The sequence below is a fragment of the Pan paniscus genome, chromosome 5, assembly GCF_029289425.2.
Source record: "Pan paniscus chromosome 5, NHGRI_mPanPan1-v2.0_pri, whole genome shotgun sequence".
NCBI classification, from domain to species: domain Eukaryota; kingdom Metazoa; phylum Chordata; class Mammalia; order Primates; family Hominidae; genus Pan; species Pan paniscus.
In genome coordinates this window covers 38,840,467-38,859,047 of record NC_073254.2, presented here as the reverse complement: position 1 = coordinate 38,859,047, position 18,581 = coordinate 38,840,467, and the positions used below count along the sequence as shown (strand labels likewise).

The window sequence follows — 18,581 nt, the reverse complement described above, 5'->3', positions numbered from 1 at the left end:
AATCTGGTGAATGCTCAATCAATATCTGTTGTTGGAGCAACCTTAATCCAAGTGAAAAAAATGCTGGCTGGTTTGTTTTGATCTATTTTGAATCTTCTTCCTTGATAATTTTATAATAAATAGTACTATTTTATGGCTCATTTGAATATTTCCTATCATTAATTGAGGCTACTGAGATCTCTTTTCCCATTGATTTGGTATTTCATGTTTGATTCTCTCAAATTGGGCACTAAATTAACATATAGTCATTTTGTATCTGAGTACAAAAGTTGTGTTTGTGTCAATTGCTGATATATGGGCATATTTGTGTTAGGTCATCATCTTAAAATGGAGTCCAATAGAATTGCTTAAAAGGGCTTATGTTAGGCTGTTTAAATAAAATTTGGAACATGATAGATATTGCAGGGAAATGTATCTTATGGAAAATTTGTTTTTATCTGCCTTTTATTGGCAGCAGTTCCTTGAATTGCAGACTTTATGCATAGTCAAAACAGATATGCTAAACTGAGTACATTATAACTTCTATTTTATGTTAAGATGGAAGATTAACCACCAATTAAAGTTATTATATCTTGAGCAAGGTATCGACTCTGATAAAAATTTATCATCCTCTTCAAACATTACTATGGAGCAAATATAAACACCTTAAATGCTAAGATTCAAGAGATCTCACTTTGTTTAAAGCAAGTCAAAGCACACTAATCTGTAAAATTCTAGAACAGTTAAATTGAAAACACCCTCACTCAGATTTAATGAGCAATTCAGGCCTATTACCTGTGCCAATTTAGATTAGGTGAAAAAAATCCAATCCCTTTATTCAGGATGACTGATTTGCACTGATTTGCACATTTACACCGTAAACCACTTTACCTTGAGTGAGAACCACAGTTTACAGAATCACTAACACTTGTCTGAGAGTTAGATTGGCTTTGAAAGTGGTTGATACTTGCTTTATACTTATAGTAGAAACATATTATTGCTAGTAGTTGAAAGTGAATGTTGGAGCCTTGGATTATTAGAGATGTTACTCGGTAATAATTGGGATCAATAACTTTTGAAAACACATATCCAGTCCATTTTGATTTTCATATTTGAGCTAGGTATTTAATCCTTTAAGTATATATTTATATATAATTTGGAAATAAATATTTAGAGAATGATTTCAGTCTTCTATCTTAGGTTTATCAATTGAAGATAGATTTAGAAAATTCACAATCCTGATTTCTCTTTTGCTATTTTTTTTTTTTAAAGATTCTTTGTATGAATTTTTAGGAAGCCTTCTGAAGCTAAGGAGTTTTTTATGTCTCTGTCTGAAATGATTGTTAGTGATTATAGTAAATTGAATGCTTTCATTCAGGTGTGCAAGTAGAAGGTATCTTGTTGCCTGGATGTGTGCTGCTCTGCAGGTTTCTCACTTTCTTCTACTTCCTCGCAGCCCCTGACCTCCTGCAATGGATTTCTATGTTGTAACTTGTTTTGGTATTTTAGCTAAGGTTCAAACTGTAATAAATATCTGCATAGCAAGAATGGTATATTCATGAAGTACAATTCTAGTTACATTGATATTGTCAAATGAAGATGATCTCTATCGGTTTAACTTGGCCATGAGTGAATGGGAATTGTTTAAATTTCTGTACAAATGTTTGCATTTCATGAGACATGCTTGTGCATTAGAGACAGAGGTTTTAGCAAAAGCTTTATGGTGCTGACATCTGTGATAAAGGCAGGAGTCAGAAGAGATGGGATTTAATCCCCTTTCATCTCTGACTGTCTTGATGGCCTCAGGCCTCTGAATTAGGTTGACAAGACTATGGTCTCTCTTTACTTCACAGCCAATCATCTTGAAAGAGTCGTCTGTACTGCTTGTCTTCACTAATTCACCTCTTTTCTTATACCACACCCCTGTGTAATCTGATTTTCATACTGTACTATAATTACTGTTACTTAGGTGACCAGATCAAGGGGATCCCCAAATGGCGGGACACTTTAATACTGATTATTCCTTTGGTGTTGACTTCCACTTTCCCGCATCTTCCTTGACAGCCTACTCTTTTTTTTTTTCCTGTTACCTTTTACTATTTCTTTTCGATCTTTGTGAGTTTCTCTTCTGCCCATCCCTTAAATGTTGTTTCCTAGAACTCTGTCCCTAACCATTTTCTGTTTTCATCCCAAGTTCTGAAACCCATGACTTTATCAATGGTATTCTGACTGTTCCCAAGACTACATCTTTATCTTGGAACTTTATTCTAATTAACAGACTTATATTTCTAGCCACTTGCTGGACATTTCTATCAGTATGCTGAACAGGGGGCCCAAACCAATATATCAAAATCAGACCCCATCACCTCCTTTCTAACCACCCCCATCCCCTTCCTTCTCTCATCTGGCCAGTCTTGATGAATAACACTGTTAACCATGTAGACAACCAAGCCATAAACCTGAGAGTCCTTCAGCTCTTCTATTTCCCTCAACTCCCACATCCTGGCAGTCACGGAGTCCTGCCAATACAAGTATTCAATGTCTCTTGTTGCATTCTGTTAATCCTTCTGGCATTGCCTTCATCCAGGACCTGTGGTGTGCAGAGCAGTGCTGAGATTCCACCAAGCAGTGCCGCCCCCTCAGCCGGGAGTGGTGCTGATGCAGACTCCTATGCTTCAGAGCATCCTGACCCATCATGGCATGCTTTGTTTCCCATTTCATTGCTTTGAAATCTCCTGGCTACCAGCCTCACTGATCTCCAATTTTAATATGTATTGCCTGTGGTGGCTTCAGTCTGACCCAGTTTCAGGCATTCTTTTCTACAGTCTTGCCTGGTCTCACTCTGCCATGATATCTCCACCTCAGCAATATCAGTCCTAGGTGGCTGTGGGTGATAACACTTTCCATGATCTCCCCCTCCACACAGCCTGTCATGAATCCTCACCTGCTTCTGTCCAGGCAACTCTGTTTCCAGGATGCTCCCTCAGCCCCATGCACCCCACTCCATGCTTAAAGTCCCTTAGTTGCTCTTCATTATCTTCATGATCAAGTTCAAATTCTTGGTCACATCAGACAGCCTTATACCCAGCCACTCCTTATCCCTACAGCCTTGCTGCAGCCACACGGATCTGCCTGCAGTTCTTGGAATACAACCTGCAATGCCTCCAAGCCTTTGCATATGCTGATTTTTCTGTCCAGAGTGCCTTCCTCTGCTCCTTAATGACTAATTTGTCTTGTCTTTTGATTTGCAGCTTCCGTCTCTCACAGCCTTCTTTGACTGTTCTCCTCTCCCCATTGTTTTTCTTTCTTACTTTATGCACTGTCTTAACAGCTTACATATACTTGCATGCTATGCTTATTCTGTCCAGTTGATTTTTCCATGTGACCCCCCGGTAGATAATATGTATCCTGAGGTCAGTGCCTTGTTCATCTTTCTGTGGCTGGTGTCTAGCACATGTGGGAGCATGAGGAAGCTCAGTAAATGTTGCATAATAAGGAAGTAGTGAACACAGAATTTTAAAGGAATTTAAAACAGTACTATGTGTTTTTGTTACAGGCAGATACTTCATTTGTTATGATGATAAATCTAGAGTATAGAAGTATGGCTAACTCTTCTGATACAAGGTCATTTGGAGGAAGTTGGACCAACCAGAATTAAGAAGAGAAATTGTCAATTTTAGGCCAAATAAGTAACTGCAAGTCACTGGGGTGGAAAAAGGAACAATTCAATTATTCTGATGAACTAAAACTAATTTGCAGTGTAATTTTTATAAGGATGCAAAATTAGAAATGAAGAATTAAAGCTATATATACTTGTTGGTTTAGGTAAACCTACTCAGAGGTACTTAATTATTTTCAGTCCCACTTATCAGATACAGACTTCAGAAATTGTATCATAATTTATATAGGTTAGGAAATAAACATTAATTATACATATTGTAAATAATGTGCTTTATTCTTTGTACTCTGAATATTTCTGATTTTCATGAGAATCTGAAATATCTGTATCTAAAAATAACAGAAGTGTAGGAATAAGAACAAAATTACCTGTGATCTGGGAAATCAATGATAATAATCCTACTTTTGTTTTCTGTCTACACTTAGAATATTTTGCTACACCTATTTAAAGTTAAGGTTAAATAACTGTGGTGATTAAAATCAATTCTATGCAAATAGTTAATAGTCAAATGTATACATCAATTGCATAACAGATGAGATTTAATACCCTGAAATGGGAGTTGGAGAATAGAAAGAAGCCAGATATTTCAAACTACAGTTAAGAAAACTTAGCCCATATAAATGTGTGGATAAAATTATTTTTATGTGTTATTAAAAATTGCCAGAGAAAAATATGACTTGTGATATTCTTGTTTCTGTAAAGAGCTTCCATTTGAGCTGATGGGACATAATAAGACATGTGGAGAAGATTAGTGATTAAAAAAATTTGGACATTTGGGTTGTATCATTGTATTCAATTAGAGGCACTCAGAACATTAGCTCTCATTTGATTAGTTTTTCAGTCTTCCTTATGATGATTTTTTTATATTTAATCCAGAAAGGTGATGCAAAGAGGGATATTATATAAGTTGTGACAGGGATCCCAGGAGAATTGGCTAATACCCTTTCATAAGGAAGTGTTATTACATGTGAACCTGCCCTTCCTCTCTACCTCATTACTTGCTAAGCTTCATAAAGACCCTATCCTACTGGGTCACCTTTCTGGAAATGCTTTCTTTAATTTTCAACAAGATGCTGTGAAGACAACAATCTATATCTGTAAAAAGTTGTATAAAAATTCAATATATTTCACATGTGAATGTAGTTCACATTAGCACTAAGCTAATGAAAATTATTTTTATATCACCTTCTTACCAATTTTAATTTTAATTTTGCCTCTGGTGACTGAGGTGACACATGAAGAGTATTGCCTTATAAATGGATTGACTTTTTTTTCTTCTTAGGATATTATTTTATATATTGAATGTCATAAACTCCTTGTTCCCCACATTTTTTGCCAGTACCATGCTGGTTTTAAAGAGCTACTTTTAAAAATTAACACTTTGTTTTAAAGTTCATTCAACATTTTTATTATTATAGGCAGTCTTAGTGATAAATCGTAGTAAAAGAGCTTCTAGTTAATAGATAACTAAGATTTTTATAAAGTATTTAGAACTGGACATTATGATATTAGTTTTCTTCTTATTCATCCTCATAAATCTCAATCAGTTTCAAACACTAAACATATTAAAATATGGATTACGATACCATTTAAGAATAGTTTTTAGTAATTTTGGTGAGAAAGCAAGAATGGTAGGCTTAAATTCTGATTATCTTTAACTACTTGAAAGTATCATTAATTATTGGGTAACTTTTAAAATTTGAGAATGTTAAATAATTGTAATATTGTTAAACTGAAGTACTGATAAATTGAAACAAGGAAATGCTTTCATTTCAGCTGTCCTAGTTGCAGAAAAGCTAAAAACATACAAAGCATTTATTTCATGTTTCAGTAGGGGAAGCAGATTCCTATTTATTATGAACAGTACAGTGGTGATATGACTTCCCTACCTCAGCAGCTCTGCTTTCATTTTGTAAGCAATAAAATTCATAAGGGATAAGTGAAAAATAATTGAGGAGCACTTTTATTTTTACTAGAGTGTTTGTTATGGCTTTACCGTGTAATATACACTAAAATGTCTGTTCGCGTTCAAAGAAAAAAAGATGAGAGCTGTATTTGGGTGTAGTGTGCATTCAAGCATTGAATTTGATCCTTCACGTAGTAATTGAATGAGAGCAGTATTGTGTATCAAATTTATCCTTGCTTTTTAGTTTGTTAGCAAATGGCTTTTACTACAAAGGTTTTTAGGGCAGGGTAAGACTTAAAAAAATAGAATCACTTTCCTCTGGAAGATGTGTGGGTGTCTGGGGTTGGTGGTAGTGTTTTGCACCTGGTAGGAGAATGAGAAAGAGAAGCATTTACAGTTAGGGAAAGAAAACAAAAGGCAGGAGGCTCAAAGGAGGGTTTTCTGACCACTGTCTTTTTGGCAGGAGGAGCAGAGGGTATCTGAAAGGCCTGTTTTTGCCCAGCAGGTATCTGCAGGACTCAGAAAGTGGATCTGTGGTGGCCACTGCAGATGTTCTTTCCAGAAGAACGCTTCCCAACATTTCTTGCACCAGGGACCAGTTTTGTGGAAGGCAGTTTATTCAGGGGCGTGGGGGGATGGTTCCAGGATGAAACTGTTCCACCTCAGATCATGAGACATTAGTTAGACTCTCGTAAGGAGCGTGCACCCTAGATCCCTTGCATGTGCAGTTCACAATACGGTTTGTGCTCCTATGAGAATCTAATGCTGCTGCTGATCTGATGGGAGGGTGGAGCTCAGGTGGCAATTCTCGCTCACCTGCCGCTCACCTCCTGCTGTACAGCCCAGTTTCTAACAGGCCACAGACCACTTCCAGTCTGTGGCCCTGGGAGTTGGGGACCCCTGCTCATGCACATAATTTCTAGACACATGTTGTATCATTTTCCTATGGCTGTTGTGACAAATCACCGCAAACATGGTGCCTTAAAACAACACAGATTTATTATCTTACAGTTCTGGAGGTCAGAATTCCAAAATGGGCCTTACTGGGTTACAACCAAGCTGTTATCAGGGCTGTGTTCCTTCTGGAGGCTCTAGGCAAGGATTCATATCCATGGTTTTTCCGGTTTCTACAGGCTGCCTGCATTCCTTGACTTGTGGCCTTTCCATCTTCAAAGCCAGCAAGGGTGGCTCAAGTCTTGTTTGCACTGTATCAGTCCCACTCTGGGCCTCCTTCCTCTTTTTCACTCACAAGGACCCTTGTGATTATATTGAGTTCACATGAATAAGCCAGAATTCTCTTCCCATCTCAAGGTCAGCTGCTTAGCAACCTTAATTCCATCTGCAACCGTAATTCCTCTTTGCCATGTCATGTAACATGCTCACAGTTTCTTACGATCAGGATGTGGACATCTTGGGGGTGGGGGGCATTATTCTACCTACCACCAATAACGTAATTTGTTGATCTCTTTGTAGGTTGTACCTCAATCTGTCTTCTTTCTCGTCAGTTCCCTTTGTTCTCCTCTCTACCCTCCATCCAAATGCTATACTGCCAAGTGTGGCCAGATTGGGGCAAAACCCTGTAAGAACATGAAGAATTAATGCACTGGGCTAGTGGCTAAGTTGTTGGCTCCTTACATTCTACTTCAATACAGCAAATATGTTTTAGTGCTGGGGATGGAACAGTGAAAAATAGGGACAAACTGCCTGATCTCTTGGAGCTTACACTTTGGTGGAAACTGACAAACACAGTAAGTGCAAGGCAGAGAATTAAACCAGGGCACTATGAATGAATGAGTGGCTACTGGAATTGGAACAAGGATGGTTTCCTGAGATCTGGCTGACGGTGTGAAAATGGGGAAAGAACTTTTTAGGCAGAGACTCTGTGAAGAACAAAGCCATGAGGCAGGAGAGAGTTTTCTAGTGAGGAACAGAATGAAGGTCAGTGGAGCTTGAGTTTAATGTGCAAGGAAAAAGATACGAAATGCAGTTTGAGGAGGAGTTAAGTGCCAGATCACATCTCTGTAAGCCATGGTAAGGAACTTGGATTGTATATGTGTTGGAACAATGTTGGAGAGTTTCTAAGCTGTGGAATTAAACACTTTTTAAATAATCTATTAAGAGCACTTGGCTATTGTATGGAGGATGATTATGAGCTAGCAAGAGTGGAAGAAGAGGGACACTAGTTTGTAAGCTGTTTTAACAGCCCGTCCAACAGATAATGGTGATGAGACCAAGTTGGGAGTGGAGATAGAAATAAATGAATATATTTGAGATACATTTTAAAAGGAGATTGAATTGAGAAGATTGACAATGGAATGGATATAGAAACTGAGGCCAGGAAGGAAATAAAGATAATTCCCAGATTTTGGGATTGAGAAGTGGTGCCATTTCCTGGGTTGGGGAATCTGGGGGATGAGCAGTTTAGGGTGGGGAACCAGAGTTCTGTTTTGACCATGTTAAGGTTGAGGTGCCTATTGGACATCCAAAGTGAAGTGTCAAGTTAGGCAGTTAGATAGATATATATGTTTTGGGATCTATAAAGAGGTCGAGGCTGAAGATACATATTAGAGAATCACTGGCACATTGATGGTACTCAAATGAGATTAATCTAGAAAGTGTGTAGATAGAGAACCTGATCCACAATGCAGCTCAGACGTGGGCCAATATTTACAAGTTGAACAGAGGAGGATGGATTGGCCAAGGAGACTTAGGAGAAGCTTCTGGTAAAACCAGGAGGGTGAAGACAGACAGACAGACAGACAGACACACACACACACACACACACACCCACCCACCCCCGATACTGCTGCATTAAAAGCTGCTAAAAGATCAAGTAAATGAGATAATAAATATTGTCGTAATGATGGTCATTGATAATTTTGACAAGAATAATCTCTCTGGGGTGCTGTTATAGAAGATAGATTAGAAAGAGCTGGGGAAAGTGTGGGGGTGAGGATGAGACCGCGACTCTAGACAGCTAAGCACCAGGTGCTCTGCATTCTGAGATGATGCGCCATCCCATTATTACTTTTCCCGAGCTCACTTTTACTACCTAGAGAAGAGTTACTTTTATATGATACACAGGCATTCTGTTATTATACTTGCTGTGTCCAATTAGTTTTAGAGGAAGCAAAATTGCTAAAACTCAAGACGTTTCATGAGCAGTTGAAAATTATACTAATGCTCAGTAAAAGGGGGCTCAGAACTCCTGAATGTGTGCAGAACTATTATTGGCACACTAAAAAGTTCACAGGTGGGCAGTGTGTGGCAAAAAGGATCACTTACCTGTTGACATTAGTACGTAGTAACACTAAGTTCCTGTTTTTATGAAAATCCCAAGTGACACTAAAACTGCTTCTGTGTCTCATTGGGGACAAAACACCTCAGCCCTAGTTGTCACTCACCCTTCATGAGTCGTGGTAGAATAGCTGATGTTGCTGTAGCAATAACTAGAAAACCATGGCACGTAATAACGCTGTCATGGTCTAAATCCACAAATTTACTGTGCAAGTTTAAATTAGTAGTAATAAAGGGAATATGGTAAGGTTTTGAAGTGCTCAAATAATGTTGCCCTTGATAAAAAAGGTAATACTTCTGCAAATTTCTCATGGAATCTATACTTGCAAGCAGATGTTTTAAATTTTCAATGTTTTATCTTTGACTTTGTCCATGAAATGTGTCTTCAGTTGCTTTTTACGATGGCATCGACAGAGGGGAAACATATTCTTATTATATCATTCGGATTCTTTTCCATTGCATTTTGGCCTTGTTGGCAATTCTTTGGCGTCAAATGATTTTAATTTTCTAATTTAAGGCCTAATTTACTTTTGAACATTCACATTGGCCCACGGATCTTGGCCCTGGATGAAGTGTATATGAATACAGATTCTATTACAAATAATACTTGCAGACAATGCCAAAAAGTTGGTGTTTATATAATGCTTTGTATTGTTAGTTCAGTTTAAAGAACATGGCAAAACCTGTTAGGAGGCTGACATTGTGCTAGGCACAGGACAAAAATTGTGGTCTATGCCTAAAGGAGCTTGTGGTCTAGCAGGGAAGGGGGCAGAATTGGTAAAAGAAATTGATTAAAGTAAGTGTGATCATGAATAAACGCAGTATGTGGGAGGAAAAAGTAGTGCAGAGGGGCTGAGCACAGTGGCTCATGCCTGTAATCCCAGCACTTTGGGAGGCTGAGGAGGGCGGATCACCTGAGGTTGGAGTTCGAGACCAGCCTAACCACCATGGAGAAACGCTTGTCTCTACTAAAAATACAAAATTAGCCAGGTGTGGTGGCACATGCCTGTAATCCCAGCTACTTGGGAGGCTGAGGCAGGAGAATGGTGTGAACCTGGGAGGCGGAGCTTGCGGTGAGCAGACATTGCGCCACTGCACTCCAGCCTGGGCAACACAGCGAGACTCCATCTCAAAACAAAACAAAACAAAACAAAACAAAACAAAAAAGAAGTAGCACAGAGGAGGGAGCTGTTGGTTCTGTTTTGTTGTGGGGTTACAGGATAAGATCAGAGGAGATTTTCATGAAACATTGGCAGCTGAGTAAGATTTGAGCCATGAGTAAGTCTCCCGATGGGCCACCACCCAGGGACAGGGTAGAAGTGGCAAACTAGACATGGAAGGCATAGGGTGAGACATGAAAAAGCATAGCGGGTCCGTGACCTGCAGGTTCTTTGGTCCTAACTGCACATGGGCTGTGACTGAAATCGCTCCATTTGATGAAAATGATCTAAATCAAGGTGAAATTGAGGGGATGTCAATGGAGTTGAAGAGTCAGGGTATTTGAGGGTGTAGAGTGGCTCATCACATGGTGTTGAAGTTACTCAGATGGTGACATACAGGGTTGGTTAGATTTCCTTTAAAATGAAGTAGAGGAAGCATTCAAAGAAGAGGCCGAGGATTCTTTTGAATTAATTGTATCAAAATCAGGATGCCCATGAGATAATTTTGGAAGAGAGAATTTAATACTGAGCAGGGTGGGTGAGGACACATGGGTGTAGGGGGTGTATACAGCAGGAGGGGAATCAACGTGTGAGAAAGAGATTAAACCGGGGCTTGTCTTTTGTCTTACATCTAATAAATATTAACTGAGGACTTACTCTTTGCAGTGCACCATGCTTATTCTTGGAAAACAAACTGCTAAGATAGGAAAGGAGCTACAGGGTATGAATGTGGAAGAGTAAACATCGCATGTCTCTGTGATGGTCTCCATGGAATACAAAACCCTCACCAGCAGCCCTTTCATATTTTCCAGAGTGACTATTATGCAGTAGATCTTAGTGCATATTTACCCATCAATCAGATGAATAGTATCTATTCATTAAAAATTCCTATTTTGCATTATTCATTATTGTCCATTAATTAAAACATGGTACCGCAACATGCAGCTATTTATTATGTTTTCAAGTAACATTTAGTGACATGAGAAATGCTCATGATATGGTTTTAAAGTAAGAAATGATTTTAAAAATTATATGTACAATAAGATCCCAGTTTTACGAGTGCATGTGTCTGTGTGTGTGTGTGTGTCTGAGAGAGAGAGAGAGAGGAAGATAGATGGAGTGAGGGAGGGAAGGAAGGAATTGTCAAAATATTAGTGATGGCTGTCTCTGGGTCATGAGATTAAACATATTTATTTTTTCATCTTCCAAGTTTTCTAAAATGCATATAAACAATTTATAATCAAAAATACTATTTAAAATAGTTTTCTCGAAAAGTTAATATTCTGCCTTTAATTTTATATAACGTTTATGGTAAAAATGAAAATTCTAGTAGGCCTATCACAAAGGCCTTTCTAGCTGTTCTGCCTTTTTTTGATCACTGTTTATTCTTATGAATTCCTTTCTGATCTTCATTTCTTGCTCTGTGCTGTTAATGGCAATGGCTTAAACATTTTGGTTCACTGATAAACACATCCTCCCTCCACACCTGAGGCAACCATTTAAAAAAAGTATTTATATTCTCTTTGTGTCACTGTGCACAGCGTTGAGCTTTGCTGATTTGTCTCTTTGCTGTTTATATCCTTATGGTTGTCATTTTCCATTCCAGTGCCCTTTCAATTTTATTTTATTTGTTGTTATCGATTGCATTCTTCTTTTCTGGTAAAATGCTTATTCTAAAACACATCTGCAAACCATTCGTAGCTCCGCTTGGATACAGTTAAACATTTCATTGAATGTGAGTATTAAGACTGTATTCCTTTTGTATCTATAGGCCTGCTTTTGTAGTCTCTTAGTAAGCAAGTGCAACATTTGGACACAAAATGTCATCCAAAAAGTCATGTGCATAGGTCATAACTGTAGTCTACTGAGTTTAGCATCTGACTATGATGGTTGTTTTTCAAGGTAATTTCAGAAGGTAGAAATGAATGTCAAACATACCTATTTTTCTTCACTCTTTCCCTCCCTTCCTGTTTCCTTCCTTCCTTCTTTCCTTCATTCCTTCCTCACTGGGCTGTATATTTTCAGCTTCCATAATACTCTGCTATTGCCCTTCCTCATCATTCACCTTAATGGAAGTATGTTTATCTCTGTCTCCTCATTGGACTGGAAGCAACTTGAGAGAACAGTCCACATTTCATTCATATCTTAGGCTGTCTCCTGGGTTCACATCCTGCCTTGCATATAATTGGTCCTCAACAAGTGTAAAAATATATTTTACATTTAATTAAGAGTGACTTCATAGCTTTAGCAATATGAAAGATTATTAGATAAAATAGATTAAATAATTATGCTCTGGGAAATAAGCTTCCATTAGAGAAATAAAGGGGGTTTTAAGGCAAAAGATAAAAATATATTTTCTAGACTGTAGGGGTAATCAAATATTGTAATAGATTACCAGAGAAGGAGGTAAAATCGCCATCCCTGGAGAGCCTTAAAAATTGGACAGAGAAAACATCTGTGAGAATGGCCAAAGCACTAAACCTGTCTTGAGGCAAGTAGATAGACAGAATGACAAATGGTTCTGCAATTCTTTGATTACTTGGCCTGAAGAAGAGAAGGCTGAGGGGAGACATTAAAACTGCTTCAAATATGAAAAACAGCTATTATTGCTTTCCAGAGGAAAACAAGTTGAAGGAGCGTAACCTAAAGTCAGAGATTGAGTTTACATTTTATAGTTAAGGATTTAAAGTCATAGGTTGTGAAAATCTTGTGGAGATCTGCAGAATAAATGATATTGATTTTTTGGTGAGATATGGAAAGTCAACTCTATGATTTGGCTGCAGTAAAAACATTTTTTATAATACTCTGAATAGAGAGAATTATTCCAATACATTATATTGAATGCATAGCATTCTCTTGGGAAAGGTAAATTTCTAAAAGTAGTATTTTAAAGCAGCAAGCATTTTCACTGTTTTGTGAATAGGAGGGGAGAACTGGGATGATAGTTGTGAATTTCTTCTCATCTCAGTGCCTGTACAAAGGGCTATGTTAGTAAATCAGTAGCCAAAGGGTGAACAGGAGCTTCGACAGAACTTTACCCTGCTGGGTCAGCCTTGTTTTGACCACTGAATGTTTTCTCAATGAAAATGTGGAACAACTGGGGGTGGTGTGGTGGTCAGAGGAGAGGGGTGCACAAAAATACTATCAACTAAAAAGGGAATCCAAATGTCTATTAAAAATAAGCATTTGATTGTAATTCCAGCATTCAGCCACACGATGTCACAATTGGATTTTGATTTTCACTGTGTGTTTGTCTCAATAGATGAAGGCATTTTCAAAGCTGGAGCAGAGAGGTCTGAAACACGGGGGGCAGCAGAAGTTCAAGAAGATGAAGATACTCAGGTTGAGGTTCCAGTCGATCAGGTAATCTCCATGCCTTAAAAAAAATGTGTAAGACAATTATAGTGTTTTTTTTTCAAGTTTTGTGTTATCTCCTACATATTGTTCCTATACCTGTATGAATTAAACCCTCTAAGGTACTATGTGGCTGATCAACCTTAAAAACATAACAAAACACCCATTCTTTCTCCTAGTATTCCTGTGAAGAATAGCCATTTAGACCAAGTCTTTTTAAATACAGAAAATGGTATTTCCTTAATAAAGAGCATTGAAGAGCAAGACGGGATGGGATTAGGTATGAGATAAAGAGTGATAAAGTTTGATATAAAAAAGAGTATTGGTTTGGGATTTTCATCTGGAATAAAAGTACTTACCCACTTAGAAAAGCATTTTTTAAAAATTATACTTTAAGTTCTGGCATGCATGTGCAGAACGTGCAGGTTTGTTACAGAGGTGCCGTGGTGGTTTGCTGCACTCATCAACCTATCATTTACATTAGGCATTTCTCCTAATGCTGTCCCTCCCCTAGCCCCCCAAACCCTGACAGGCCCCAGTGTATGATGTTCACCTCTCTGTGTCCATGTGTTTTCATTGTTCAGCTCCCACTTATGAGTGAGAATGTGTAATGTTTGGTTTTCTGTTCCTGTGTTAGTTTGCTGAGAATGATGGTTTCCAGCTTCATTCATGTCCCTGCAAAAGACACGAACGCATCCTTTTTTATGGCTGCATAGTATTCCGTGGTGTATATGTTCCATATTTTCTTTATCCAATCTATCATTGATGGACATTTGGGTTGGTTCCAAGTCTTTGCTATTGTGAATAGCCCTGCAGTACACATAAGTGTGCATGTGTCTTTATAGTAGATTGGTTTACTATCCTTCAGGTATATACCCAGTAATGAGATTGCTGGGTCAAATGGTATTTCTGGTTCTAGATCCTTGAGGTATCACCACATTGTCTTCCACAATGTTGAACTAATTTACACTCCCACCAACAGTGTAAAAGTGTTGCTATTTCTCCACATCCTCTCCAGCATCTGTTGCCTCCTGACTTATTAATGATTGCCATTCTAAGTGGCATGAGATGGTATCGCATTGTAGTTTTGATTTACATTTTTCTAATGACCAGTGATGATGAGCATTTTTTCTTATGTTTGTTGGCTGCATAAATGTCTTCTTTTGAGAAGTGCCTGCTCATATCCTTTGCCCACTTTTTGATGGGTTTGTTTTTTTTCTTGTAAATTTTTTTAAGTTCCTTGTAGATTCTGAATATTAGCCCTGTCAGATGAATAGATTGCAAAAATCTTCTCCCATTCTGTAGGTTGCCTGTTCACTCTGATGATAGTTTCTTTTGCTGTGCAGAAGCTCTTCATTTAATTAGATCCCATTTGTCAATTTTGGCTTTTGTTGCCATTGCTTTTGGTGTTTTATTCATATGAAGTCTTTTCCCATGCCTGTGTCCTGAATGGTATTGCCTAGGTTTTCTTCTAGGGTTTTTATGGTTTTAGGTCTTACATTTAAGTCTTTAATCCATCTTAAGTTAATTTTTCTATAAGATGTAAGAAAGGGGTCCAGTTCCAGTTTTCTGCATGTGGCTAGCCAGTTTTCCCAACACCATTTATTACATAGGGAATCCTTTCCCCATTGCTTGTTTTTGTCAGGTTTGTCAAAGATCAGATGGTTGTAGATGTGCGATGTTATTTCTGAGAACTCTGTTCTGCTCAGTTGGTCTATATATCTGTTTTGGTACCAGCATCATGCTGTTTTGGTTACTGTAGCCTTGTAGTATAGTTTGAAGTCAGGTAGCATGATGCCTCCAGCTTTGTTCTTTTTGCTTAGAATTGTCTTGGCTATATGGGCTCTTTTTTGGTCCCATATGAACTTTAAAGTAGTTTTTTCCAATTTTGTGAAGAAAGTCAATGGTAGCTTGATGGGGATAGCATTGAATCTATACCTTACTTTGGGCAGTATGGCCATTTTCACAATATCAATTCTTCCTATCCACAAGAATGGAATGTTTTTCCATTTGTTTGTGTCCTCTCTTATTTGCTTGGGCAGTGGTTTGTCCTTCCCCTTGAAGAGGGCCTTCACATCTCTTGTAAGTTGTATTCCTAGGTATTTTATTCTCTTTGTAGCAATTGTGAATGGGAGTTCACTCATGATTTGGCTCTCTGTTTGTCTATTACTGGTGTATAGGAATGCTTGTGATTTTTGCACACTGATTTTGTATCCTGAGACTTTGCTGAAGTTACTTATCAGCTTAAGGAGATTTTGGGCTGAGATCATGGAGTTTTCTAGATATACAATCATGTCATCCACAAAGACAGACAATTTGACTTCCTCTCTTCCTATTTCTATTTGAATACCCTTTCTTTCTCTTGCCTGATTGCCCTGGCCAGAACTTCTAATACTATGTTAAATAGGAGTGATTAGAGATGGCATCCTTGATTTGTGCCAATTTTCAAAGGGAATGCTTCCAGCTTTTGCCCATTCAGTATGATATTGGCTGTGGGTTTGTCATAAATAGCTCTTATTATTTTGAGATATATTCCATCAATACCTTATTTATTGAGAATTTTTAGCATGAAAGAGTGTTGAATTTTATCAAAGGCCTTTTCTGCATCTATTGAGATAATCATGTGGTTTTTGTCATTGGTTCTGTTTATGTGATGGATTACATTTATTGATTTGTGTATGTTGAACCAGGCTTGAATCCCAGGGATGAAGCCGACTTGATCGTGGCTGATAAGCTTTTTGATGTGCTTCTGGATTCGGTTTGCCAGTATTTTATTGAGGATTTTGGTGTCAATATTCATCAGGTATATTGGCCTGAAATGTTCTTCTGTTGTGTCTCTGCCAGGTTTTGGAATCAGGATGATGCTGGCCTCATAAAATGAATTAGGGAGGAGTCCTTCTTTTTCTATTGTTTGGAATAGCTTCAGAAGGAATGGTACCAGCTCCTTTTTATATGTCTGGTAGAATTCAGCTGTGAATCTGTCTGGTTCTGGGCTTTTTTTTGGCTGGTAGGCTATTACTGCCTCAATTTCAGAATTTATCATCAGTCTATTCAGGGATTTGACTTCCTGGTTTAGTCTTGGGAGGGTGTATGTGTCCATGAATTTATCCATTTCTTCTAGATTTTCTAGTTTATTTGCATAGAGGTGTTCACAGTATTCTCTGATGGTAGTTTGTATTTCTGTGGGACCAGTGGTGATCTCCCCTTTATCTATTTTTATTGCATCTATTTGATTCTTCTCTCTTATTAGTCTGGCTAGTGGTCTATTTTGTTAATCTTTTCAAAAAACCAGCTCCTGGATGCATTGATTTTTTGAAGGGTTTTTCGTGTCTCTATCTACTTCAGTTCTGCTCGGATCTTAGTTATTTCTTGTCTTCTGCTAGCTTTTGAATCTGTTTGCTCTTGCTTCTCTAGTTCTTTTAATTGTGATGTTAGGATATCGATTTTAGATCTTTTCTGCTTTCTCCTGTGGGCATTTAGTGCTACAAATTTCCCTCTAAACACTGCTTTAGCTGTGTCTCAGAGATTCTGGTACATTGTGTGTTTGTTCTCATTGGTTTCAAATTGCTTATTTATTTCTGCCTTCATTTCGTTATGTACCAGTAGTCATTCAGGAGCAGGTTGTTCAGTTTCCATGTAATTGTGTGGTTTTTCATGAGTTTCTTAATTCTGAGTTCTAATTTGATTGTACTATGGTGTGAGAGACTGCTGATTATGATTTCCATTATTTTGCATTTGCTGAGGAGTGTTTTACTTCCAATTAAGTGGTCAATTTTAGAATAAGTGTGATGTGGTGCTGAGAAGAATGTATATTCTGTTGATTTGGGGTGGTGGGTTCTGTTGATGTCTATTAGGTCTGCTTGGTCGAGCTGAGTTCAAGTCCTGAATATCCTTGTTAATGTTCTGTCTCGTTGATCTGTCTTATATTGATAGCGGGTGTTAAAGTCTCCCACTAAATTTGTGTGGGAGTCTAAGTCTTTTTGTAGGTCTCTAAAAACTTGCTTTATGAATCTTGGTGCTCCTGTATTGGGTGCATATACATTTAGGATAGCTGTTCTTGTTGAATTGATCCCTTTACAATTATGTAATGGCCTTCTTTGTCTTTTTTGTTCTTTGTTGGCTTAAAGTCTATTTTATCAGAGACTAGGATTGCAACCCCTGGTTTTTTTTTTTTCTTTTTTTCTTTCCATTTGCTTGGTAAATATTCCTCCATCCCTTTATTTTGAGCCTATGTGTGTCTTTGCACATGAGATGAGTCTCCTGAATACAACACACCGATGGGTCTTGACTCTTTATCCAATTGGCAGTCTGTGTCTTTTAATTGGGGCATTTAGCCCGTTTACATTTAAGGTTAATATTGTTATGTGTGAATTTGATCCTGTCATTATGAGGCTAGCTGGTTATTTTGCCCGTTAGTTTCTTCTTAGTGTCGATGGTCTTTACAATTTGGTATGTTTTTCAGTGGCTGGTACTGGTTTTTCTTTCCCATATTTAGTGCTTCCTTCAGGACCTCTTGTAAGGCAGGCTTGGTGGTGACAAAAGTCTCTCAGGATTTACTCGTCTGTAAAGGATTTTATTTCTCCTTCGCTTATGAAGCTTAGTTTGCCTGGATATGAAAATCTGGGTTGAAAACTCTTTTCTTTAAGAATGTCGAATATTGGCCCCCACTCTTCTGGCTTGTAGGGTTTCTGCAGAGAGATTCACTGCTGGTCTGATGGACTTCCCATTGTGGATCACCCCACCTTTCTCTCTGGCTGCCCTTAACATTTTTTCCTTCATTTCAACCTTGGTGAATCTGACGATTATGTGTCTTGGGGTTACTCTTTTTGAGGATCATCTTTGTGGTGTTCTCTGTATTTCCTGAATTTGAATGTTGGCTTGCCTTGCTAGGTTGGGGAGGTTCTGCTGGATAACATCCTGAAGAGTGTTTTCTAACTTGGTTTCATTCTCCCTATCACTTTTAGGGACCCCAATCAGTTGTAGGTTTGGTCTTTTCACATAGTCCCATATTTTCTGGAGGCTTTGTTCCTTTTCATTATTTTTTCTCTAATCTTGTCTTCATGCTTTATTTCAGTAAGTTGACCTTCAATCTCTGATATCCTTTCTTCCACTTGATCATTTCAGCTATTGATACTTGTGTATGTTTCACGAAGTTCTTTTGCTGTGTTTTTCAGCTCCATCAGGTCATTTATGTTCTTTTCCAAAC

At 38.1% G+C, this 18,581-nt stretch overlaps 1 protein-coding gene across 1 annotated transcript in view; it reads left to right on the top strand.

The window, feature by feature from the left end:
* The window catches only part of DCDC2 (doublecortin domain containing 2), a 189,410-nt gene that overhangs the window by 140,884 nt on the left and 29,945 nt on the right, over nucleotides 1–18,581 (top strand). The window contains exon 9 of the mRNA XM_008976792.4: nucleotides 13,284–13,384. Coding sequence (XP_008975040.2) covers nucleotides 13,284–13,384 — 101 coding nt within the window. The remainder of the gene's footprint in view (nucleotides 1–13,283; nucleotides 13,385–18,581) is intronic.